This window comes from Otolemur garnettii, unplaced genomic scaffold, assembly GCF_000181295.1.
Source record: "Otolemur garnettii isolate 467f Iridium unplaced genomic scaffold, OtoGar3 scaffold00003, whole genome shotgun sequence".
Classification (NCBI taxonomy): Eukaryota; Metazoa; Chordata; class Mammalia; order Primates; family Galagidae; genus Otolemur; species Otolemur garnettii.
Genome location: NW_003852398.1, coordinates 24,303,119 through 24,325,836, shown reverse-complemented (window position 1 = coordinate 24,325,836; position 22,718 = coordinate 24,303,119). Strand labels below are relative to the sequence as shown.

At 40.9% G+C, this 22,718-nt stretch overlaps 1 protein-coding gene across 1 annotated transcript in view; it reads right to left on the bottom strand.

Annotated features, from left to right (window-relative positions):
- Positions 1 to 1,701: 1,701 nt before the first annotated feature.
- The window catches only part of GLRA1 (glycine receptor alpha 1), a 59,295-nt gene continuing 38,278 nt past the window's right edge, over positions 1,702 to 22,718 (bottom strand). Inside the window, exons 7-8 of the mRNA XM_023515447.1 lie at positions 8,896 to 9,042; positions 1,702 to 1,992 (exon numbers count right to left, since the gene is read on the bottom strand). Coding sequence (XP_023371215.1) covers positions 1,702 to 1,992; positions 8,896 to 9,042 — 438 coding nt within the window. The remainder of the gene's footprint in view (positions 1,993 to 8,895; positions 9,043 to 22,718) is intronic.

Genomic DNA, 22,718 nt, shown 5'->3' with positions numbered 1-22,718 from the left:
AATACCACTCCTCCTCCATCTCTCCTCAAGTTAGGGATACTCTAAAGACAGAAGTGAAACCCCAGGCCTCTGTATAAACTGATTGTCAACTTCCCCTCCCTGTTCTATCTACAGCTTTCATCCAAAGCCCAGACACTATAGTGCAAAACAAGAAGTGGAATCCCAGTATTCTGGCCCTGGGCCAAAACAGGGAGGCTGCTGCAGATGGTGGTGCCATTATTTAGGCCTAGTGGTGTTGAGAGAGAGGGAACAGAGGCCTGCTGGCGTGACTTCACAGACCTCTAACCTGGGAATATCCATTTCCTTCAGCAGGACTCCCTCCTGAAACTCAATTCATTTCTTATTCCCTCTCCTTTTTTCCTGCAGTCCCCTACCAGCCCAGGACAATTCTGGTACTTCAGAGTTAGAAGGAAAAAGAAATATATGTCTAGTTTTCCCAAATGTTAAACAAAGCACCTAAAAGGGTCGGGGGAGACTTATAAAAATATAATGGGGTCATCCCCCACACTTCCCACATTATATGAAATGTCAAAATATAATGAATAGACTTTCCAAATATTACCATCTCTCTCCACCCATATACACCCAATCTGCAGCAGCCTCAGTACTGCCCTTTCACCTCTTAAAACGACTCTGCAGAGCCACTAGATAATGTATTTCATCCCACTGACCCACCTTTCCAAACAGGCACCCACTTGTAATTCCAAAGAGAATCTCCAAAAAAATAGACATCTGAAAAAACTACATCTGTTTACACTCAGTCTATCTGCATATTATTTCTGAAGATTATTACTTTTTTTTTTTTTTTTTTTTACCGTAAAAAGGATTGCATATTGGCAATATAATGAGAAAACTGTGGCGGCCGTTTCTGGGTGGTTGTGGAGGGTGGGGAAGTATAGAAGCACAAAAGCGAGAGGGCTGGGAGGAGGGACAGGATTGAGGCAAGGTTGCCTGGTGTCTCAGTCCTTGGACTTCTGAACTGTCCCATCTCTTTATTCACTCCCCTTTCTTCTCTTCACCTTTCCCATTCCCACTGCCCAGCCACATGCTGCACAGCTTTCTGGAAGCAGAGGCAGAATGGCTTTCTGGCATGTGTCCACTTGGGCCAATTTGAAGATGGGTATGGCATTAAAGGGTTGTGATGTGGTATACCCACCAGATCAAGCTTATTTGTGACTGTTTCCACTCTGGGAATAATTGTCCATCACTTTCTGTGACTTTAAAAATTTAAGCAGTTACTAGGCTGATAGGTTAAGGAACAAATCTTTTGTTCTTGTGGGTTTGCATTAATATTAAGCATGAATATATATCATATATTACATTGCTTTCCTTCCGCTCTGGGGCAGACTGCACTCTCCTTCCAAACAGGAAAACTGCACAGCCCATGGACTGAATTTTTTGAAAGCTGTTATTCCCCCACTCCCCACCCCCTACCCTCACCCCACCCCTTCCTCCCAGCCCTCAGTTTCTGTATTAGAAAAGTCCCTTCTGTCCCCCCTCCCACCAGCCCACCCGAGGTTAAGTAGATAGCGCCACATTCTAAGATTCATGCATCGCTGCATTTTGCTATTGCACATACTACGGAGAAAGAGTGGTGTGAATGTGCCTCCTCCCGCTCTTCCCCTCCCTTCCCTTGGTCTCTCAGATTCCTGTGCTATTCCCACGATGCTGTCTCCCAGCCTCCCCCACACTCCAGACCCTTCACTGGTTGTGGACATCCTCTCTACGGACAATCTTATATATGATCCAGTAGAACATGTTGAAGATGAGGAAGGCCATGGGGAAGCCAATGCGGGATATTTTGTCAATCTTCTTGGCTCTCTGGATGAAGAGTTTTCGCATTTCCTCTGGGGACTTAGATGGTGCAGGAGGGGGGTTGGTAGTGGTGGTGTTGTTGGTACCCTTGACTGAGATGCCATCCTTGGCCTGCAGACAGGCTGGGCCCATCCCATAGGCCGAGAAGTTGAAGCGGCCCTCTCCAGCCTCATCCTCCTGGAATAGATTCAACATGGGGCTCTACTTAAAATAAGACAGGGGCTGGGCACCCTCCCTGCAAGGCACTCCCCTGGAGGCCAGGCCATGCCCATTTGGTTCTCCCTGTCTCTCGTACCATTCCAAGTTTCTGAAGGCTTTTTGGCTGGCTGGGGAGTTCTGCCTTATAGAGGGGCGCCAACTGTATGCCCAAACAGATGCAAACCAGGGGATAGGAGGGCGGTTTGGGGGTTTGGAGACCTGTGCTTAAATCTCCACTCAGTCACTTGCTGGCTGTATGGCCTGAGGCAAGTCACTTCCTTTTGTGCATCCCAGGTTTTTAATTTTCTTTATTTCCCTGTAAGTAAGGGATAAGATTTACCCCCTTCACTGTCTCACAAGGTTCTTTTGACCGTTAGAAGTTATAATTGAGTAGATGCTTACTGTTGTACTGGATTTTGTTTAGAAATTCAGAGGACAATTTGGAGAGATCCCCTGCTTTGCCTCTGTTGCCTCTTTGCCCTTCTCCCTCCCTCGGCCTCCCTAGTTAGCAGCTCCCCAGGGGAAACGCCAGAGAAGCTCTGGGCTCCACCTTTGTTTCACAAGGTGGGGAAGCTTCTTACCTCCATGTTCCCACATACGGCAATCCTGAGACCTCTGGATTTTTATCAAGCTTTCATTCAAGGCCCTGCATTTGGCTTGAACTTACCTTTCTAGGCTTTCGTCTACCATATATCACACGTTGCACCTTTGCCAGCTTTGTTGCACTATTTTTGGTACATTCTCACCTCCGTGTCTTACGCTCACTACCAAAGCACCTGTTGCCCTTGTCCTTCAGGTTTATCCCTTTCCCGGGTCATAGTGATCTTGCCCTTGCCTGGATCATGGAGGCACTATCGTCTGCTTTGATCCTGTCTGGCTTTGCTGTCTTTCCATGCCAACTCTGAGGGGGCATTGAGAGTGCTGTGTTTTGGTATCAGCTGAGCTGTTGATTCAGTGTGTGACTCTGGGAAGTTTTATCAGCTCACATTTCCCTCCTAGGTAGTGAGTTTTTAGGGTAAGAACCCTATCTTCTGCTTGTTTCTATGCAGGACAGAACTCTCTATCTTGGTCTAATAGAGGACAAGGAACTCAGTATAGGATCCACCAGTGCTCACCATCTGGACTTGTGAGAGGGTCTCCTGTTGAATCTCCCAACTGCCTCCTATCCGTTCCTCCCCTCAACCCATCTGGGTTGCTATAACTGAGTGTTTTATTGGTCATCTTTTTCTTAGAACCTTTCAGGAGGCTGGCATTGACTTCAGGATAATGAAAATTACTACCATGGTAAACAAGACCTTAGATGATCTGGACCCTATCTACCTCTCCAGCCTCATCTTACACCATTCTGTATCTGGCATTCTATACGTCAGTCACCCTGAAACATCTCCATATGTTTGTAAGTGTCATGTTCCTTTCCTTTGATTCTGGGCCTCCGTTCAAATTGTTCTGCCTAGGAATACACTCAGTACCCTATTTTTTACCTCCAGCTCTTTCTCTTTCAAAACCTAAGTAATTCTTACTCAGAAGTCTTTCCTGAGCTCAAGGGTAGGCTAAGTTGACTGTGGTGTGTGCTCCCTAAGCTCTCTATACACTTCTCCCTCTTGTTAAAGAAAGCTCTTATTACATTGTGTACTGTAACGCCTTTTCCTCTCCTATTAGACTGTAAAATCCATGAAAGTAGAGGGAAAATCTGTCATGTTCTCTGTACCCTCAACTTTGAACAACTGAATAGAACCTGGCACAAGAGCTTAAAACTTAGTAAATACTTGTTGAGTAAATAAATGTGCACGTGTATATTTTCACCAGGTTCAGTCAAGCCCCCCACCTTTTGGTTTGTTTAACTAGGGTTTAATATATACAATAAATGCTCAAGAAATCTTTGGCAATGAATGAATCTCAGTAAATATTTTTCTGAGTAGGACAACAAGTAGGGGGTTTATGTCAGGGCCAAAGAAGGGAGTTGAGGGGTAGTCAGCCAAATTACTGGACCTAGTACCTGCAAGGGGATCTGAGGCCAACTCTATTATATTTGAATATAAATTTACCCTTGCTAGAGATTTGGGTGCTTGACAATGTATGTATGTATGTGTGTGTGTTTTTAAATTGGGCCCTAGTTGTATAAGAGGGAGCATTAAATTAACTTTCTATGTAGTTTTAGGTGAATTATCCTCTGCATTCCCCTAAAGGTAGGAGTAGAAAGAGTGGAAATGTGGACTGAAGGCCTGGTCTAGCTAGAATGTTGTCAGTTTTATGATACATTGTTTTTGATACATTGTGTCCTCAAGAACTTTTAAAAAAGGTTTGCTATTCCCATCTATTCCCATTGTAACCAGCAGGTGGCAGAAAACACATGCTTAACCGCATGTGCAGCTGCTTGGGGATGTGGAGCAGGGGAAATGTGCTAGCATACTCAGGGACCAGGGAAGTTGCCAGCAGACAACTGCTAAGGCTGGGGCTCACAGATATGGTTTCCTAATAATTTGCCTAATGAGGTCGGCCAGAGAATTCGAGGTGCAGATGCTTTCTTCCCAACAAATGAGGTAACATGGGAAGATGGTGGGAATTGGGGAGCCTGGCCAAGATAATAGGCTCTGAGAATTTAGGCATGTAGCTAGTTGCTCTCCACCCACCATCTGGGGCTTAAAATCCCCTCAGAAAACTTCCTGCTAATAGGAGATTTCTGCTGCCCAAACTTGCACACATCGTGTGCAAGCCGAATCCAGAGCGACGTACTCCAAAGGAAGCTTATCTTTGTGATAAGCCCAGTTCTTCATCCTTGTGGTATCTGGCATTTGGGCTAAGTTCAGAGCCCTCAGTATAAACTGAGGAAACATTAATTCAAACACACACAAGGGGGTGAGCAGGAGAAATATGTGATAAAAGGAGCTGAGACTGAAAAATACCTGGTTGGAAGGAACAGTGGTAAATTAAAAAATGCATTCCCTAACTAAAGGCAGTTACAGTCACCAATACCAGTACCAGTGTGCCTCATGCCGTGATTTTCTGAGTGAAGCCAAAGTGTGGCTTTTCAATACACCTTTGTCCAGATTTTACGAACACTTCTGGCCAAATTAAAGATAACTACACACCAAATTTGGCCTTCTGGCTACTCACTTTTGACCTCTCGCATGGGATAGAGCCTTCCTTCTTATTTAAGATCTAATAAATGCAGGCCTATTTTTATCTGCTTCAGAATGGAAACATGGACTAACAGATAAAAACTCATGGTTTATGGTTAATGTTTTGAGAAGAGCCGTAGGTCCTTGAGCACCTGTCTTGCCTTTGCCATCAGCGCCCTGTGATCCTGGTGTTTTTCAGTCTCCCTCCCCAGTTGTATGGGAGGAGTAGATGGGATGAGCTCTGAGATATCTGCCTGGAGGGAACTAAGCAGGAGAATCTGATCCAATCTGGACAGTGGGCTTACTCACACTTGAGCTGACCAGGCAGAAAGCTTTTGTTTTCCTCTAGGGCCGTGATTTTCAAATGGTGTGCCACAGAACACTGGTGTGCCATGCACGAGAGGATCTTAGGTGTGCCAGGAAAATTTTTAAAGATCTTTACATTATTTTTGAAAGCTCAAACACAATAAGTATATATATATATATATTTTTAACTCTTTTTCTGGTCAACATAATTTAAGTGTGCCCTGGATGTTTAACTATAGGTTCAAGAGTGCCACGAAATAAAATAGGTTGACCAACACTGCTCTGGGGTGTAAACTGGTAGGTGTTTGCAGAGTGTAGAGGCAGCTATGGAAGTACTATAGGCCCACCGTACTATGCACCTGCAGGGGGCTTCTTTTACACTTTAGTCTATGTAAATAGACATCCTGGAGTTGTGTAGTGCCCAAACAAAAGGCCTGGCGCTGGTCAAATATTTTGGACATGATCTTCCCAAATAAATGTTTCCAACCAATGCCTCTAGCAGAGGGAAATTAAGAATGCTGCTAGTCTACTGGGGAGAGGAGAAGGAAAAATAAAAATAAATCTCAGAGATAGCTGTGTCTGTTTGGTCATAGTCTTACTTAGATATTTTTTAAGAGCCAGAGACTAGGTATTCAATAGATAGTATGGGGTAACTAAAAGGGGTCTTATAAGAAGGGTCAGGCTTGCTACACCCAAGACAGTTTCCTCTTCCAATGCAGATTTAGAAGAATGGTGATATCTTAATTCCTATGGACATCTTCTGTCTTGGAATGTCGGCTTCCTCTATGTGGTAAGCTGCCAGAGGCTAATTGAATTAGATTGCTGATGTTTAAGAAACATACTGATGGAAATCCATGTATGTGTAATAATTTTAACCCTTGGCACTCGTGTGGCAGGGAAAAACTGAAAGCTACTTTGGCATCCCCTGATTTTTTTTTTTTTTTTTTTGAGACAGAGCCTTAAGCTGTCCCCCTGGGTAGAGTGCCGTGGCATTACAGCTCACAGCAACCTTCAACTCCTGGGCTCAAGCGAGTCTCCTGCCTCCACCTCCCAAGTAGCTGGGACCACAGGCGCCCGCCACAACGCCCGGCTATTTTTTGGTTGCAGCCGTCATTGTTGTTTGGCGGGTCTGGGCTGGGGATTTGAACCCGCCACCTTAGGTGTACGTGGCTGGCGCCTTAGCCAGTTGAGCTATAGGAGCCGAGCCGGCATCCCCTGATTTAATCCTCATCACAGTCACCCATTATGTACATTTAGTTCATTTTAAAGATGGGGAAATTGGACCCTGGAAGAGGGTAGCTTGAAGTCATACACCAAAGAGAGCTAAAGAGGCAGAGTCTTTGGTGACATGCACACTGTAGCTGGGTGGACAGCTATTTTGTTTTATCTTAGTGACCTTTATTGCTTAATAGATAGCTGTGCTAAATAGGTCAACCTATAGCTTGTAGGACCCGGTTTGCCCTACAGGCATGTGCTATGACTTGACAGGTCATAGTGTATGGCCCGTCTGGCCCATCTTAGTTGCCCTGATCTGTCACAGCAAAGACTTCAGGGCTGGCTCTCTGATTGGAAGGCCTCTTTATTCATTAGGTTATTTACCTCTTTTTTACTTTAACAAATCTTTCCCTGTATTTCAGGCATTGTCTTAGACACATAGGGACATAGCTCTGAACAAAAATACAAACGGTCTCTGTCCTTACGGAGCTTACAACTCAGTGGAAGAGATGAGCATTAAACAGTCACGTCATTGAATTTATAATTATAAATCAAGATACATTTGTAGATGATTAGAAATTGAGTCCAATTAAAACATAGGCTTTGCTAGCACACACAGCACCTTTGTGCAAATTAGAAAAAAGATGTCTCATTCCCCGGGCATATGAATTGGTATTCCATCCCTCTTGGCTGATATAGTCTCAAACCAGGACATAAGTTAGAGAAGAGTGCCTCCTTGTCCAGGGCCCGTGTAAGATACAACCTGCACAACCATACTGGAAGCCTTGTATAATAGCTTAATAAGGAACCTAGAACTTCACTAGGGTGTCTCAGGGAAAGAGGCTTCAGCTGAGAAATGAAAACCTGAGTGGGTTGATACTAAACACAGTGCACTGGGAAAGCAATCCAGGGAAAGAGGACAAGTCCCAGGAGTATGAGGAACTAAGAAAAAAGTGTGGTTGGTGCTCAGAGAGCAAGGGGGAAAGTAATGTGGCAATGAAGCTGGAGAGGAAGGCAGGCTCTCTGATACCCAGGAGGAAGGTCTGCTGGGGAAGTAGTGAGGAACCAGCGTATGGAGCAGTTTGCTTCAACAGGCTGCACACTCCCCATGGCAGAGTTAACAAAGGTTGGTGACTTTTCAGGGATGCCCTGACAAATATTCCTTTATTTAATCCCTCATAATATGAGAGAACCCAGCCTGGGGGAGGATATTGCTTGTTTCGTCTTTCCTGCAAGCAGAAAGCAAAGGCCTGGAACCTGGATATTCTACTTTTTTGGTCCAATTCCCTTCTGAAACCAGGTCCATTGAAATAATTTACTTGCAGAGAGAAAAATGGGTATTTCTCAGCCTGCCATCTTTTGAGTTTATGGCTAAATTATTATTTATTATTTTTTTTGGAGACAGAGCCTCAAGCTATACTGCTGGGTAGAGTGCAGTGGCATCACAGCTCATAACAACCTCCAACTCCTGGGCTCAAGCGAGTTTCCTGCCTCAGCCTCCCAAGTAGCTGGGACCACAGGTGCCCGCCACAACGCCTGGCTATATTTTTTGGTTGCAGCCGTCATTGTTGTTTTGGTGGGCCTGGGCTGGATTTGAACCCGCTACCTTAGGTGTATGTGGCTGGTGTCTTAGCCACAGGTGCTGAGCTGCTAGTTATTTTCTTAACCCCATCAGTATTACATTCACCATTAGTCTCTAGGTCAGTGGTTCTCAAACTTTCTAATGCCCCAACCCTTTAATACAGTTCCTCATGTTGTGGTGACCCCCACACATGAAGAGCGGTGTCTCAGTTCCTAAGACCGTCAGAGATATGTGTTTTCCGATGCTCTTAGGTGACCCCTGTGAAAAGGCAAAGGATCGTTCAACCCCCAAAGGGGGTGTGACCCACAGGTTGAGAACTGCTGCTCTAGGTGAGACCTGATGATTTTGGTGGTGTTTCTGTTACAGTTGGAAGAATGATTACCTCTAGGCCAGTGGTTCTTAACCTGGGGGTCGTGACCCACAGAAACTGTATTAAAGGGCCGCGGCATTAGGAAGGTTGAGAACTGCTGCTATAGACCTAACTAGGACAGTATTTATGGGAGGGAAAGTGAAGGGAAAGCTAAGACTTCCAGAACTCTTGTCTGACTTATCCACTGTGAAGGCTGGTCCAGTGAAAAACAAGTATCACAAGGTAAGACTGCCTAGAATTGCTCCGTTTACCACCAGCTGTCCCTCCTTAGGCAGTGACCCAAGGCCTACCTTGTGATGTCTCCGCTTCCTCCTGAACCGGAGCAGCTCTTTGTGTTGCCGAGACACGAAGTTGACAGCGGCATATTCTAGCAGGGCTGAGAACACGAAGAGCAGGCAAACTGCCATCCAAATGTCAATGGCTTTCACATAGGACACCTGGAGTGAGGGGAAAACACAGAGAAGTGAGAGCAGAGGAGGTAAAATATTGAGCACGGTGGAATGTTTTCTGCTCTTCAGTAATTCCCCGCATCACCCACCACTATCTGCTCCTCAGCTGGGGTATTTGGGTAGAGGATGCAAAGGAAAACAGAAAAATGCATCAAACAGACTGGACAGAATATTGGGGAATTGAGAAAATGTTATCTAGAATACTCAAGAGAGGAGGAATGGTGCATTTAGCATTATTTAGGGGAACAGATTGCTGTGCTGAGTTTAAGGATAACAGGAATAGAATATTTTACCAGGTATTGAAAGTGAATGGAGGATATCAACAAAAACAACAGCATAAGAACCTCTAAAAATTCCCTCCTTAGAATCAATGAGAGCACTGGCAAAAATTCAATCAACTTTTTTGGAACTCTGCTAATTACCAGAGGCCTGTAGCAATCTGTGAACGTTTATTCAAGAAAAGCAGCTGAATCTCAGTAAACAGCAAGCATTGTTTAAAACAGTTTTATTCAACTATAGTTCAGCTGCCATACGATATATACATTTTCACAGATATGTGCAAATCATCATCAGTCAATTTTAGAACGTTTTCTTCAAAATAAGTCTAGTACCTTATTGGCTGTTGCTATTTTATTCCTGTGACCATAAGCTACTACTAATCTACATTTCACATGAATGGAATCATGCAATACGTGGCCTTTCGTCATTGGCTTCTTTCACTTAGCATAATGTTTTCCAGGTTCACACATATTGTAGCATGCTATCAGTATTTCATTCTTTTTCATGGCTGAATAGTATTCCATTTATGGATATAAAACATTTTGTTCGTTCATCAATTGATGAATATTTAAATTTTCTAATTTTGGCCGTTAATAATGCTGCTGCTGTGAACATATTTTAACTTGCATATTCCTATCCTAACTTCCCCATCTCCCTGGTAGCCTTGAAAACCTATGGCCTGCAAGCACAGTGAAAACCAGCTGTCTGGCAGCCACTGAAAGGGACCGCATGGAATTGGAGTTTCTTCAGAGCTCCATTCCTAGAGAATTATCATTTGACCTATCTCATGGTTTAGTTAAAGGCCTCACTCACAAGGCTATCTTTATTCGACTTGATTTGGAGCTGGCCCAGTGTGAACAGCCTTTCCTCTGGGGGCATGTGTCAAAAACAATCAATGGAAATTGCTGCCAGAGGCAGTTGGGGCAAAACAATAGATTAATCAAAAAGCTTAAAAGGAAAAGCTGGATAATGAGATGTCCTTGGGGGATTTGGAAAGCTTTGATATATCTTTGGGAATCAATGTGTAGGCTTAGGCTGTGTGCGTACTCAAGGAAGACCTGAGAAGGCCCCAAAACTTTTACTCAGTGCTCTGAGCAGGTCGGAAGGCAAAGACACACATACACACACTTGGAGCCTGTTGGCGAAGACTGGGAGATTTATAGCTTCCAGGTATTTAAGGAAATCTTTGTCTAATTTTTAGCTAACTATCAAGCATACTTAACAGAGACTTCAGTATTCATACATAACAGGGAATACACACTTTACATAATTAGTTCAGAAAAGTTAACCAAGCAACAATAACAACAATGAATCTTGAGGAAGAAGAATCTGATTTCCCCAATTGCCACATTGTATTATATAAAACATCCAATCTTCAGCAAAAAATTATAAGTCATTCAAAGAAACAGGAAAGTGTAGCCCATTCCTAGGAAAAAAGCAGTCAAAAGAATCTGAGGAAATCCTTGAGGAAACCCTGAGGTTGGACTTGAAGTACTTTTTATTCTTTTGAGTCAGGGTCTCACTCTTGCCCCAGCTGGAGTGCAGTGGTGTCATCATAGCTCATTGCAAGCTCAAATTCTTGAGCTCAAATCAGTCTCCTGAGTATCTGGGATTATCGCCATGTACTACCATGGCCTACTAATTCAAATTTTTTTTTGTAGAGATGAGGTCTTTATATATTGCTTGGACTGGTCTTGAACTCCTAGCCTCAAGTGATCCTTATTATAAATATGTGAAAAGAACTAAAAAAATGATGTCTAAATAGCTATAGGAAAATAGGGGGACCATTGTCTCCCTAAATAGATCAATTAATAAAGGGAAATTATAAAAAAAAGAGCCAAATAGAATTAGAAAATGAACCAAATAGTAAATACGTAGTTGATAAGTAAAATAATTAGAATGAAAACTTCATGAGAGGAGACCAATAGCATATTTAAGCGGGCAGAAGAAAACTCAAAGAAAAAGCAGGAAATTTGAGATTATATGGTTTTAGGAACATAATGAAGAGAAAAAAATCAGAGCCTCAGAGCCCTTTGGGAAACCATGAACTGCACCAACATAATGTTTAACAGGAGTCTTCAAAAGAGACAGAAAGAGGCAGAAAGAATATTTGAGGAAATAATGGCTGAAAATGTCCAAAATTTGAATTTAAAAACTCTACCAATCCACACATCTAAGAAGATTAATGAATCCTGCTTGGAGACATCATAACCAAACTATCAGAAGACAAAGACAGAATCTTGAAAGCAAAAGACAAGTGATTAAGCAGATTCAAAGATTCTTGCTAAAATTAATAGCTATATTCTCAGACACCATGGGGTGAAGAAGACAGCAAAGAACTGAAAGGAAATGACTGTCACTTTTGTCAAGAATTCTATATCCAGTAAGATTATCCTTTTAAAATTATCATCTAGGCATGGTGGTACACATCTGTAGTCCCAGCTGCAAGAATTTGAGGCTGCAATAAGCCTGGGTAACAAAGGGTGACCCTTTCTCTGTTAAAAAACAAAACAATTCTTCAAAAATGAAGCAGATAAAAGCTAAGAGACTTCTCCACTAGCAGACTTTCTCTACAAGAAATACCAAAAAGAGTTCCTCAGGCTGAAATGAAAGGGTGTTAGACAATAACTCAAATTCACAGGAAGAAATAAAGGACACCAGTAAAGGGTTTCATAGGTAAATATGCATGACAATACCAATGTGTTCTTTTGGTTTATAACTATTTTCTCCCTGATTTCAAAGACAACTGCATAAAGCAATGATTTTAAAGTTGTACTGATGCCCATGTCATGAATGTGGTTCATATGACAATAATGGTGGAAGGAATAACAAAGGAAGAGGGAGGGAATGGAGCTCTGTAGGATCAAAATTTTTTTTGTTCTTTTATTTTTTTGCAACAGAGTCTCATTGTGTCACCCTTGGTAGAGTCCCATGGCATCACAGCTCACAGCAACCTCAAATTCTTGGGCTTAAGTGATTCTCTTGCCTTAGCCTCCCAAGGAGCTGGGACTACAGGCGCCCGCCACAACGCCTGGCTATTTTTTTTTTGTAATTATCGTTTAGCAGGCCTGGGCTGGGTTCAAACTCACCAGCTTAGGTGTATGTGGCTGGCACTCTAGCTGTTGAGCTACAGGGGCCAAGCCCAAAGTTTTTTGTGTTCTATTTGTTATGGAATCAATGTGTGCCCCCAGATTTAAATGTTGAAGCTCTAATCTTCAATGGAACTATATTTGGAGATAGAGTCTATGTAAAAGTAATAAAAGTTAAGTAAAGTCACTGGGGAGGGGGGATTCCCAATCTGGTACACAAAGACATTAGGGAGGAAGATTCACTAGAACTTTCTCCCACCATGTGAGGACAAAGTGAGAATGTGCCCATGGGTAAGAGGGGTAGCAAGTCTTCACCAGCCAGTTGCCACCTTGATCTTGGACTTCCCAGCCTCCAGAACTATGAGAAATAAATAATCTGTTGTTTAAGTCACCAAATCTGTGATATTAAGGCAGCACAAGTAGACTAAGACACTATTGTCATTAAATTGGTATTAATCTGAATTAGATTGTTTAAAATGAGGTGTTAATTGTAATCCCCAGAACAATCAAATAACTAACAAGTATAGTAAAAGGAATGACAAGGGAATTAAGATGACAGTAGAAAATATATATTTAACATAAAGGAAGGAAAAATGGAGGAATTGAGACATAAAAAAGACAAATAGCACATGGTAGATGTAAATTGTACCAAATCACACCTTTTATCATATTCACTAAATTAAATAAAAAAATAAAAATGGACCAGACAATCCAATCAGAAGTTAAAGACTGTCAGACTGGAGTAAAAAAATAAAATCTTAATGCTGTCTACAAGAGACACTTTGAATTTAAAGAAACAAATAGGACAAAAGTAAAAGAATGGAAAAATATATATCATGCAAATAGTAACCAAAAATGATCGAGAGGTGGTTATACTAATATCAGGGAAAAAAAAGTCTTTAAGAAAAAAAAATTATTACTAAAAATAGGCATTTTATCAAAATAGGAGTCAATCCATGAAGAAATAATGCCATTATAAATATCTATGGTTCTAACCCCAGAACCTCAAAATAGATGAAACAAAACTGTCCAAATTGAAGGAAGAAACAATTCCACAATAATATGGAGGACTTCAATACCCCACTTTCAGTAATGAATAGAACAATTAGAAAATCAGCAATATTGATGTAAGCATTCCAAATTGTATATCAAATCGCATTGTACCCCATAAAAGCGTTATAGTATACATGAAAAAAAAAAGTCCTCTGCAGTGTCTTCCAATAATGTTTTATTAACTAATATTTGCATAAAAATAAATATAATTTTATCATAAAAAAGAAAATAAGTGAATAAATAATTGAATAACACTCTAAACCAACTAGATTTAAAAACATCTATAGAATACTCCACCCAACAAAAGAAGAATATATATTCTTTCCAAGTGCACATGGAATATTCTCCAGGATAGACCATATGCTATAAAACAAGTCTCAATAGACTTAAACTAATTGAAATCATACAAAGTTTGTTTTCTGACCTCAATAAAATACTCAAAATCAATAACAAGAAAATCTGAAAAACTCATAAAAATGAAGAAATTAAAAATGCATTCCTGTAAAGGCATGGTGGCTCACACCTGTAATCCTAGCACTCTGGGAAAGTAAGGCTAGAGGATTGCTTGAGCTCAGGAGTTTGAGACCAGCCTGAGCAAGAGCGAGACCCCATGTCTACTAAAAATAGAAAGATTAGTCAGGTGTTGTGGTGGGTGCCTGTATTCTCAACTACATGGGAGGCTGAGGCAGGAGAATTGCTTGAACCCAGGAGTTCAAGGTTGCAGTGCTAGGCTGATGCCATAGCATTCTACCCTAGAGAACAGAGTGAGACTGTCTCAAAAAAAAACAAACCCCCCAAAAAACAAAAATACAATAATTCCTAAATAATCAGAGAAGAAATCAGAGAAGAAATAAAAGATAGATCAGAAAATACTTTAAGATGAATAAAAACAAAAAGACAACACATCAAAACTTAAGAGAAAGAGCTAAAAAAAAGTCCTAGAGGGAATTGTATAGTCACAAATGCCTATATTTAATAACAGTAATGAAAGATCCCAAATCAGTAACCTTACTGTCTACTTTAAGAAACTGAAAGAAGAGCAAACTAAATCCAAAGCAAGCAGAAGAAAGAAAACAATAAAGATTAGAATGGAAATATAGGAAATAGTAGAAAAACAAAAGTCAATTCTTTTAAAATGAGCAAAATTGAGAAACTTTTAGCTAAATGACCAAGAAAAAATGAGGAAAGATTAAAATTGTTAAGGAATGAAAGAGGGTGGTTTATTATTGATCTTATAAAATAGATTATAAGGGAATACTATGAACAACTGTATGCCAACGAATTAGACAAGTGAAATGGCCAAATTTCTAGAAAGTCACTAAAGAGGAAATAGAAACTTTGAAATCTTGCAAAACTAAATTTCTTATATGAGAGAGAAATAAAGACTTTCTCAGGTAAGCAGGCAAGCAAACACTGAAGGAATTTGTCAAGACCAGTCTTGCACTGCAGGAAGTACTCAGATCTTCATTGTACATAGATCAGCACAGAAGACATCCCCTGGTGTAAAACCATCCAGATGCTAAAGTTCAGAGAGCAGATGCCATGATGGCTCAAGAGGTAAAACAAAAAATAAAGTTCTATGCAACAGGATGTATAGAAATCTACCCCACTTATCAATTCTTTCAATAAGTGTAAATGGCCTGATCCTCACTGAATAGACATAGGCTGGCTGAATGGATAAAAAAGTACAAGCCAAGATCTGCTCAAGCTAAGACCTGCTGTCTCCAGGAAACATGTGTAACCCACAATGACTCATTCAGACTCAAGGTTAAGGGATGGAAAATAATATTTCATGCAAATGGGAACCAAAAATACTAGTGTAGACATTCTCATATCAGATAACATAGATTTCAAATCTACAAAAGAAAGACAAAAATGGTCATTATATAATGGTGAAGGAAACAATTCAACCAGAAGCTGCAACAATCATAATTATTTATGCACTTTAGGCCAAGAGGGATGGCTCACGCCTGTTATCTTAGCACTATGGGAGGCCAAGGTAGGAGGATCCCTTGAGTTCAGAAGTTCGAGACAAGCCTGAGCAACAGTGAGACCTTGTCTCTACCACAAAATGGAAAAATCAGTTGAGTTATGATGGGCACCTGTAGTCCCAACTACTTGGGATGCTGAGGCAGGAGGATTGCTTGAGCCCAGGAATTGTTGTGAGCAAGAATGAGGCTTGCTCTGCCTTGGGTAACAGAGTGAGTCTCTGTCTTAAAAGCAAACAAACCTGATGCACTCCCCTTCTCCCCCCAAAAAAGCCATGCACCTAACACAGGTGTGCCCAGATTCATAAAGCAAATTCTATTTGATCTAAACAAATGATAAACAGCATCATTGTTACAGCCAGGGACTTCAATACACAACTGATAGAAAGGGACAGATTCTCCACTCAAAAAATGAATAGTGGGCCTAAACAGGACTCTAGAACAAATAGGCCTGACAGACATTTACAGAACATTGTACTCCCAAACTACTGAATGTATATGTTCTTATCAACTCACGCAAGTATTCTCTAAGATTGATCACATCCTAGGCCACAAAACATGTCTCAGCAAATTAAAAAAAGTAGAAATCATACCATATATCCACCCAGACCATGATGGAATAAAATTAGAAATCAATTCAAACAGAAACACTTGACTCTACATAAAGTCATGGAAATTAAACAATCTACTGCTTTAGTAATATGACTTTTGGGTCAAGGAGGAAATTAAGTTGGAAAGCAAAAGATTCTTGGAACAAAATGACAAAGGGGAAACAAGTTACCAACATCTGTGGGGTTCTGCAAAAGCAGTCCTAAGAGGAAAATTTATAGGGTTAAATGCCTGTGTCCACAAGACAGAAAGAAGAGAAATCAACCTTCTAAGGAATCATTTCAAGGAATTGGAATAGGAAGAAGCCAATCCCAAAACCAGCAGAAGAAAAGAAATAAGGTCAAAGCATAACTTAAATCAATTCCAAAAGAACTACACAGAAGATTAATAAAACAGAAAGTTGGTTCTTTATAGAGATAAGCAAAATTAACAATCTTATTGCTAGATTAACTAGAAATGGAAAAGAAATTGAGCTTCCAATAAGCTCAGTCAGAAATAAAAGGGCGCTGTTAAAACTTATACAATGGAAATACAAAACATCGTTTCTGAATACTATAAAAATATGCACATAAATTTGATGACACTGAAGAAATAGACAAATTCTTGGAAATACACAACTTCCATAGGCCCAATTAGGAAGAAATAGGATGCCTGAACTGACCAGTATCAAGTAATGAAATGGAAGCAGCAATAAAAATCTTTTAATAAAAAAGTCTCAGATCAGGTGGTTTCATGGCTGAATTTTATCAGACCTTCAAAGCAGAAGTGGTATGTATACTGCAGAAATTATTTCATAACATGAAGAAGGAATCCTCCTCAATTTATTTTATGAAGCCAATATCACCTTGATAACAAAGCTAGGAAAGGACACAACAATAAAGAAAATGACGGACCAATATCCCTTATGAATATAGATGCAAAAATTCTCAATAAAATCCTAGCAAACCATATTCCATGCACAAATAAATAATCCACCATGACTGGCTGGCTTCTTTACAGACATGGCAAGGATGGTTCAACATATGCAATTTTTTTTTCTTTTTTCTTGTTTTTTGGCTGGGGCTGGGTTTGAACCCACCACCTCTTGTATATGGGGCTGGCGCCCTACTGCTTTGAGCCATAGGTGCTGCACTTTTTTTTTTTTTAAGACAGAGTTTCACTCTTGTCACCCTGGGTAGAGTGCTGTGACATCATAGCTCACAACAACCTCAAACTTGTGGGTTTGAGCAGTCCTCTTACCTGGGGCTCCTGAGTAGCTAAGACTACAGGCACCTCCTCATACCTGGTTAGTTTTTCCAGTTTTACTAGAGATAGGGTTTTGCTCTTGCTCAGGCTGGTCTTGAACTCCTGAGCTCAAGCCATCCACCCGCCTCAGCCTTCCAGAGTGCTAGGATTACAGGCATGAACCACCATGCCCAGCCACATATGCAAATCTATAAATGTAATTCACTATATAAATAGAGCAAAAACAATGACTATATGATCCTCCCATTAGATGCAGAAAAAGCATTTGACAAAATTCAGATCCTTTCATGATAAGAACCTTAACACAGTAGGCATAGATGAAACATATATCAAAGGCTCGGCGCCTGTGGCTCAAGCGGCTAAGGCGCCAACCACATACACCTAAGGTGGCGGGTTCGAATCCCCCCCGGGCCTGCCAAACAACAATGATGGCTGCAACCAAAAAATGGCCAGGCGTTGTGGCGGGCGCCTGTGGTCCCAGCTACTTGGGAGGCGGAGGCTGGAGACTCACTTGAGCCCAGGAGTTGGAGGTTGCTGTGAGCGTGATGCCATGGCACTCTACCCAGGGGGATAGCTTGAGGCTCCATCTCAAAAAAAAAAAAAGAAACATATATCAAAATTATAGAAGCCATGTAAGACAAACCCACTACCAACGTCATACTGAATGGGGAAAAATTGAAAGCATTCCTACTTAGAGCTGGAACCAGACATGGTTGCCCACTACTTCTTTCTGTTCAACATAGTGCTGAGGTCCTGGTCAGAACAGGGAAGAGAAGGAAATCAAGGGTATCCAAATGGGGAAAGAGGGGTATATCTAAATTTCTTTTCTGATGATATGATCTTATATTTAGAAGCCCTCAAAGATTCTGCCAAGAGACTCCAGGAACTGATAAATAAATTTAGCAAAATCTTAAGTTACAAAATCAACGTGCACAAATCAGTAGCACTCTCACATGGACAAATCAGAGACTCAATACTTTTCACAATAGTAGCGAAGAAAATAAAATAGCTAGGAATATATTTAACCAAGGAGGTGAAAGATCTCTACAGAGAGAACTATAAAACACCGAGGAAGGACATTGCCGAGGATCCAGGGGATGTAAACAAATGGAAAAATATATCATGCTCATGGATCTGCAGCATCAACATGGTTAAAATGTCTGTACTGCCCAAAGTTATTTACAGATTCAATGCAATCCCCATTAAAATACCTACATCAGTTTTTGCAGATCTAGAAAAAATAATTTTCTGTTTTGTATGGAACCAGAAGAGACCTCATCATAGCCAGAAGAACATTAAGCAAAAGAAAAAATCAGGAGGCATCAAATTTATCAGTCTTCAAGCTATACTACAAATTCAGAATACATAAAAAATGATTACAATGAGAGAAATAAAAAAAATGGGCAAAAGATTTGAATAGAAATTTAACAAAAGATATAGAAACGGCCAATAAACACATGAAAAGATGCTCAACATTATTATTCATTAGGAAAATGCAAATCAAAATAACAATGAGATACCACTTCGCACCCTATACGAAAAAAACCCAATGAGGTAATAAGTGTTTGTGAGGATGTGGAGACGTCGGAACACTAGTGGGATTATAATATCATATAGCCAGCTGGGAAAATAGTTTGGCACTTCCTCAAAAAGTTAAGCATATAGTTAACATATGACACAACAATTTCACTTCTAGGTATACACCTTTGAGAACTGAAAGCATATTAATGTGTCCACACCAAAATTTGTACACAGATATTCATAAAGGCATTATTATGGCCAGGAGTGCAAATAGCCCAGATGTCCAGCTGCTGAAAGGATATAGCCATACAACAAAATACCCCCCAAAAGAAATTAAATACTGATGCATTCTACCACGTGGATGAGCCCTGAAAACATGCTGAGTGAAAGAGGCCAATCATGTATGGCCACCTAGTGTATTACTCTGTTTACAGAGATCTCCAGAATAGAGACAGAAAGTGTGAATGTGTGGTTGCTAGAGGCTGGTGGGAGCAGGGACTGAGAGGTGACTGTTGAAGAGTATGAGATTTCTTTTGGGGGTGGTGAAAATGTTCTGGAATTAGATATGATCTGTAGACAGCTGTACAGATAGGGTTGCACTACTTTGTGATTAAACTAAAAACCAGTGAATTCTATGCTTTAGAAAATGAATGACTAAAAATGTGATTGAAGAAAAATGTAAAGTTGAATGTTCATAACCAATGGAGGCAAATATTGAGTCTAGTGTTACCCAGGAGTGGAGCAGAATATTGAGTCTAACATGCAAAGAAGAAAGCAGAATCTAATGTCTGCTGGAACAACTGAACACAGCAGAATGTGTTATCAGGTGTAATAGCAATCAGAGAATTTGGCTTCAAGCATTTACGGTGAATGTAGCAGGATTCTAGAGTAAACCAGGCAAAGCAGAGCAACCATGTGCAATATGGATCGGATCCTTGATTGGATCTCTCATCATATCCACTAAGGACTTTTTGACCACTGGGAAAATTTCAGCAAATGTTCTACGTTAGGTGATATTGAATTCATTCAATACATAGTAGTAATTATTAATGTTTATTTCCAAAATGTAATCCTGTAATTGTGATCTTTCTTCCTTATTTTGAGGTGAATGGTCATGTCTGTTTAGCCTTCAAATGATTCACCAAAAATACCTGCCTATTTGTCTATCCAGCTACCTAACAAGAGAACGTAAATGTGGGAAAATAGTAGTTGATGAATCTAGATGAATGACAGTAGGGTGTTTATTGTATATCTTTCAACTTTTCTGTATCAAAACACGACATTAAGTGTTTCATTAATTGGAAATGGTACAGAATGTTGTCTTTAGCATATGGCTGAAGGAAGCAGTGTAGGGTGTCTGGCATTAATAGTAAAGCAGAATGTTGTGTTTACTGTTGAGGGAATAAGACAGCATGTGATTCAGATGATAATCGTGGATGTAGCAGGAAGCAGTGCTTAGCACTAAAAGAAAGTAGAACGAAGCATCAAGCATTAACAGTGATGGGAACAGAATATTGCACCTCAGCTAGGGGTGAATGAGAGAATATGTGATGTCTGGCATTAGTAGTAAATAAAACAGAACATTATATCTGGTGTTAAAAGTGAATTAAGCACAGCACAGGGTCTAGGGTTAACAGGGAAAGGAACAGGATGTTACATTAATTGTAAGGATGACTGGAGGAGAAATAGGGTCTGGTGTTAGTAGTGAATGAAGTGGAATGTTGTGTCTGGTATCAGAAATGAATGGAACATTATGCTGTGTCTAGCATAAAGGTGGATAGAACAGAATGTGTGTCTGACATCAGTGGTTAATGGAACAAAATGCTGTGTCTAGTGTTAATAGTGAATGAAACAGAATATGTTAATGAGTTAATAGTAAACGTGATGTTTAACATTTGAAATGTAAGAGTCAGATCAAGGTCCATCCAAAGGGTTAACATTGCAGGCCTGAGGCTGCTATGTTAAGAAAGGCTTGCTTACAAGATTAGCCCTTGGCCTCTGGGAACTTGGATTTTGAGTGTTCCTACTTCTGCTAATTGGTAAGGATGGCTCACTGTGCCTAGGCTGCTTGTATGTACAATCTTCTGAACATGTGCTTTCCGTCTGGGAATCTGGCATTTTGACACATGCTAGGCAGAGAGTGTCCATCCTGTTAGAATTTTGGGTGCTGAGTTCCCAGTGAGTCTCTAAACAGCCTCTCTCTTTCTGCCTCTCTGGGCATCAGAGACACACACACATGTGTGTGTCTGCGTTTTTGTTGCTGGAGTAAGAATGTGGTCTGTGTGAGCACTCATGGGAAAGAGAGGATAAGGAAGCCTGTGCATGGAACCCTTCAGTCTTCTCTTCCTCCTTCTCCTCCCCTTCCCTTTCCCTCTCTTCTTTAATTTTCTTTCTTTCTTTCTTTCTTTTTTATTTTGGACAGGGTCTCACTCTATTGTCTAGGCTAGAGTACCATGGTATCAGTCTAGCTCATAGCAACCTCAGGCATCTGGCTCAAGCAACCTCCTGCCTCAGCCTCCCAAGCAGCAGGGACTACAGGTACCTGGGTAACTTTCCTGTGATTTGCAGGGACAGTGTCCTCCTACCTTGGTTTCCCAAAGTGCTAGGAATACAGATGTGAGCCACTGTGTCCAGCCTATGTTATTTTCTTCTTATGATCTAGCTATAAATTTTCAATATGTTGCTGTAATAAATCTTAGCTGTTGGTACAACTGCAGCATGTCCCAAAAGTCGCCCCTAAAGTCACCACACATATGGAAAATGGGAAATGGTAGCTAACTGTACTTTTCTTTATAAAATCCTATTTGCAAAAATTCTCAAAATTTTCTCTACATGTTGGCCACCTCTTTATAAAATTTTGTAATGAATATTTTATGAATAAAGGCACATTTAGCTATAATTTCCCATTTTCTTTTCTTTCTTTTTCTTTCTTACTTATTTTATTTATTTTTTTCAAGATGGAGTCTCACTATGTTGCCCTTGGTAGAGTGCCATAGCGTCACAGCTCACAGCAACCTCAAACTCTTGGGCTTAAGTGATTTGCTCAAGTAGCCAAGACTACAGGCACCTGCTACAATGCCTGGCTATTTTTTGGTTGCAGTTGTCATTATTGTTTAGCAGGCCCGAGCTGGGCTTAAACCTGCCAGCCTTGGTGTATGTGGCTAGTGCCCTACTCACTGAACTATGGGTACCAAGTCTTTCTTTCTTTCTTTTTTTTTTTTTAAGATGCAGTCTTACTATGTCACCATGGGGCTGAGTGCTGTGAGCTCATGGTAACCTCATACTTAGGCTCAAGTGATCATCATGCCTCAGCCTCCCTAGTAGCTGGACAATAGGTACCTGCCACAATACCTGGCTAGTTTTTCCATATTTAGTAGACACTGAGTCTCACTTTTGCTCAGGCTGGTCTCAAACTCCCGAACTCAAGCAATCCACCTTCCTCGGCCTCCCAGAGTGCTAAGATTACAGGTGTGAGCCATTGCACCTGGCCCATTTTCCATATGTATGGGGACTTTATGGAGGACTTTTGTGATACCCTATGCATGCGGAATCCTATGAGTCTTGTCAAACCTGTGAATGTGGCAGTAGTCTTGGAGATCCCTGACACAAAGTGTTTGCCACTAATAGTGAAAGGAGCAGAATGTTGTACTTTGCTCTAAAAGCAAATAGAGAATGCAGCGTTAAGTGTTGACAGTAAATGGAGCAGAAGGTTTGTCTCATGTTGGTAGAGAAAGGACCAATGGCCAACATCCTAGCAGAAGGTTGGATGGATCCAAGTGCTGGGTGGGGCTTGGCGCCTGTGGCTCAAGTGGCTAAGGTGCCAGCCACATACACCTAAGGTGGCGGGTTCGAATCCCCAGCCCGGGCCCGCCAAACAACA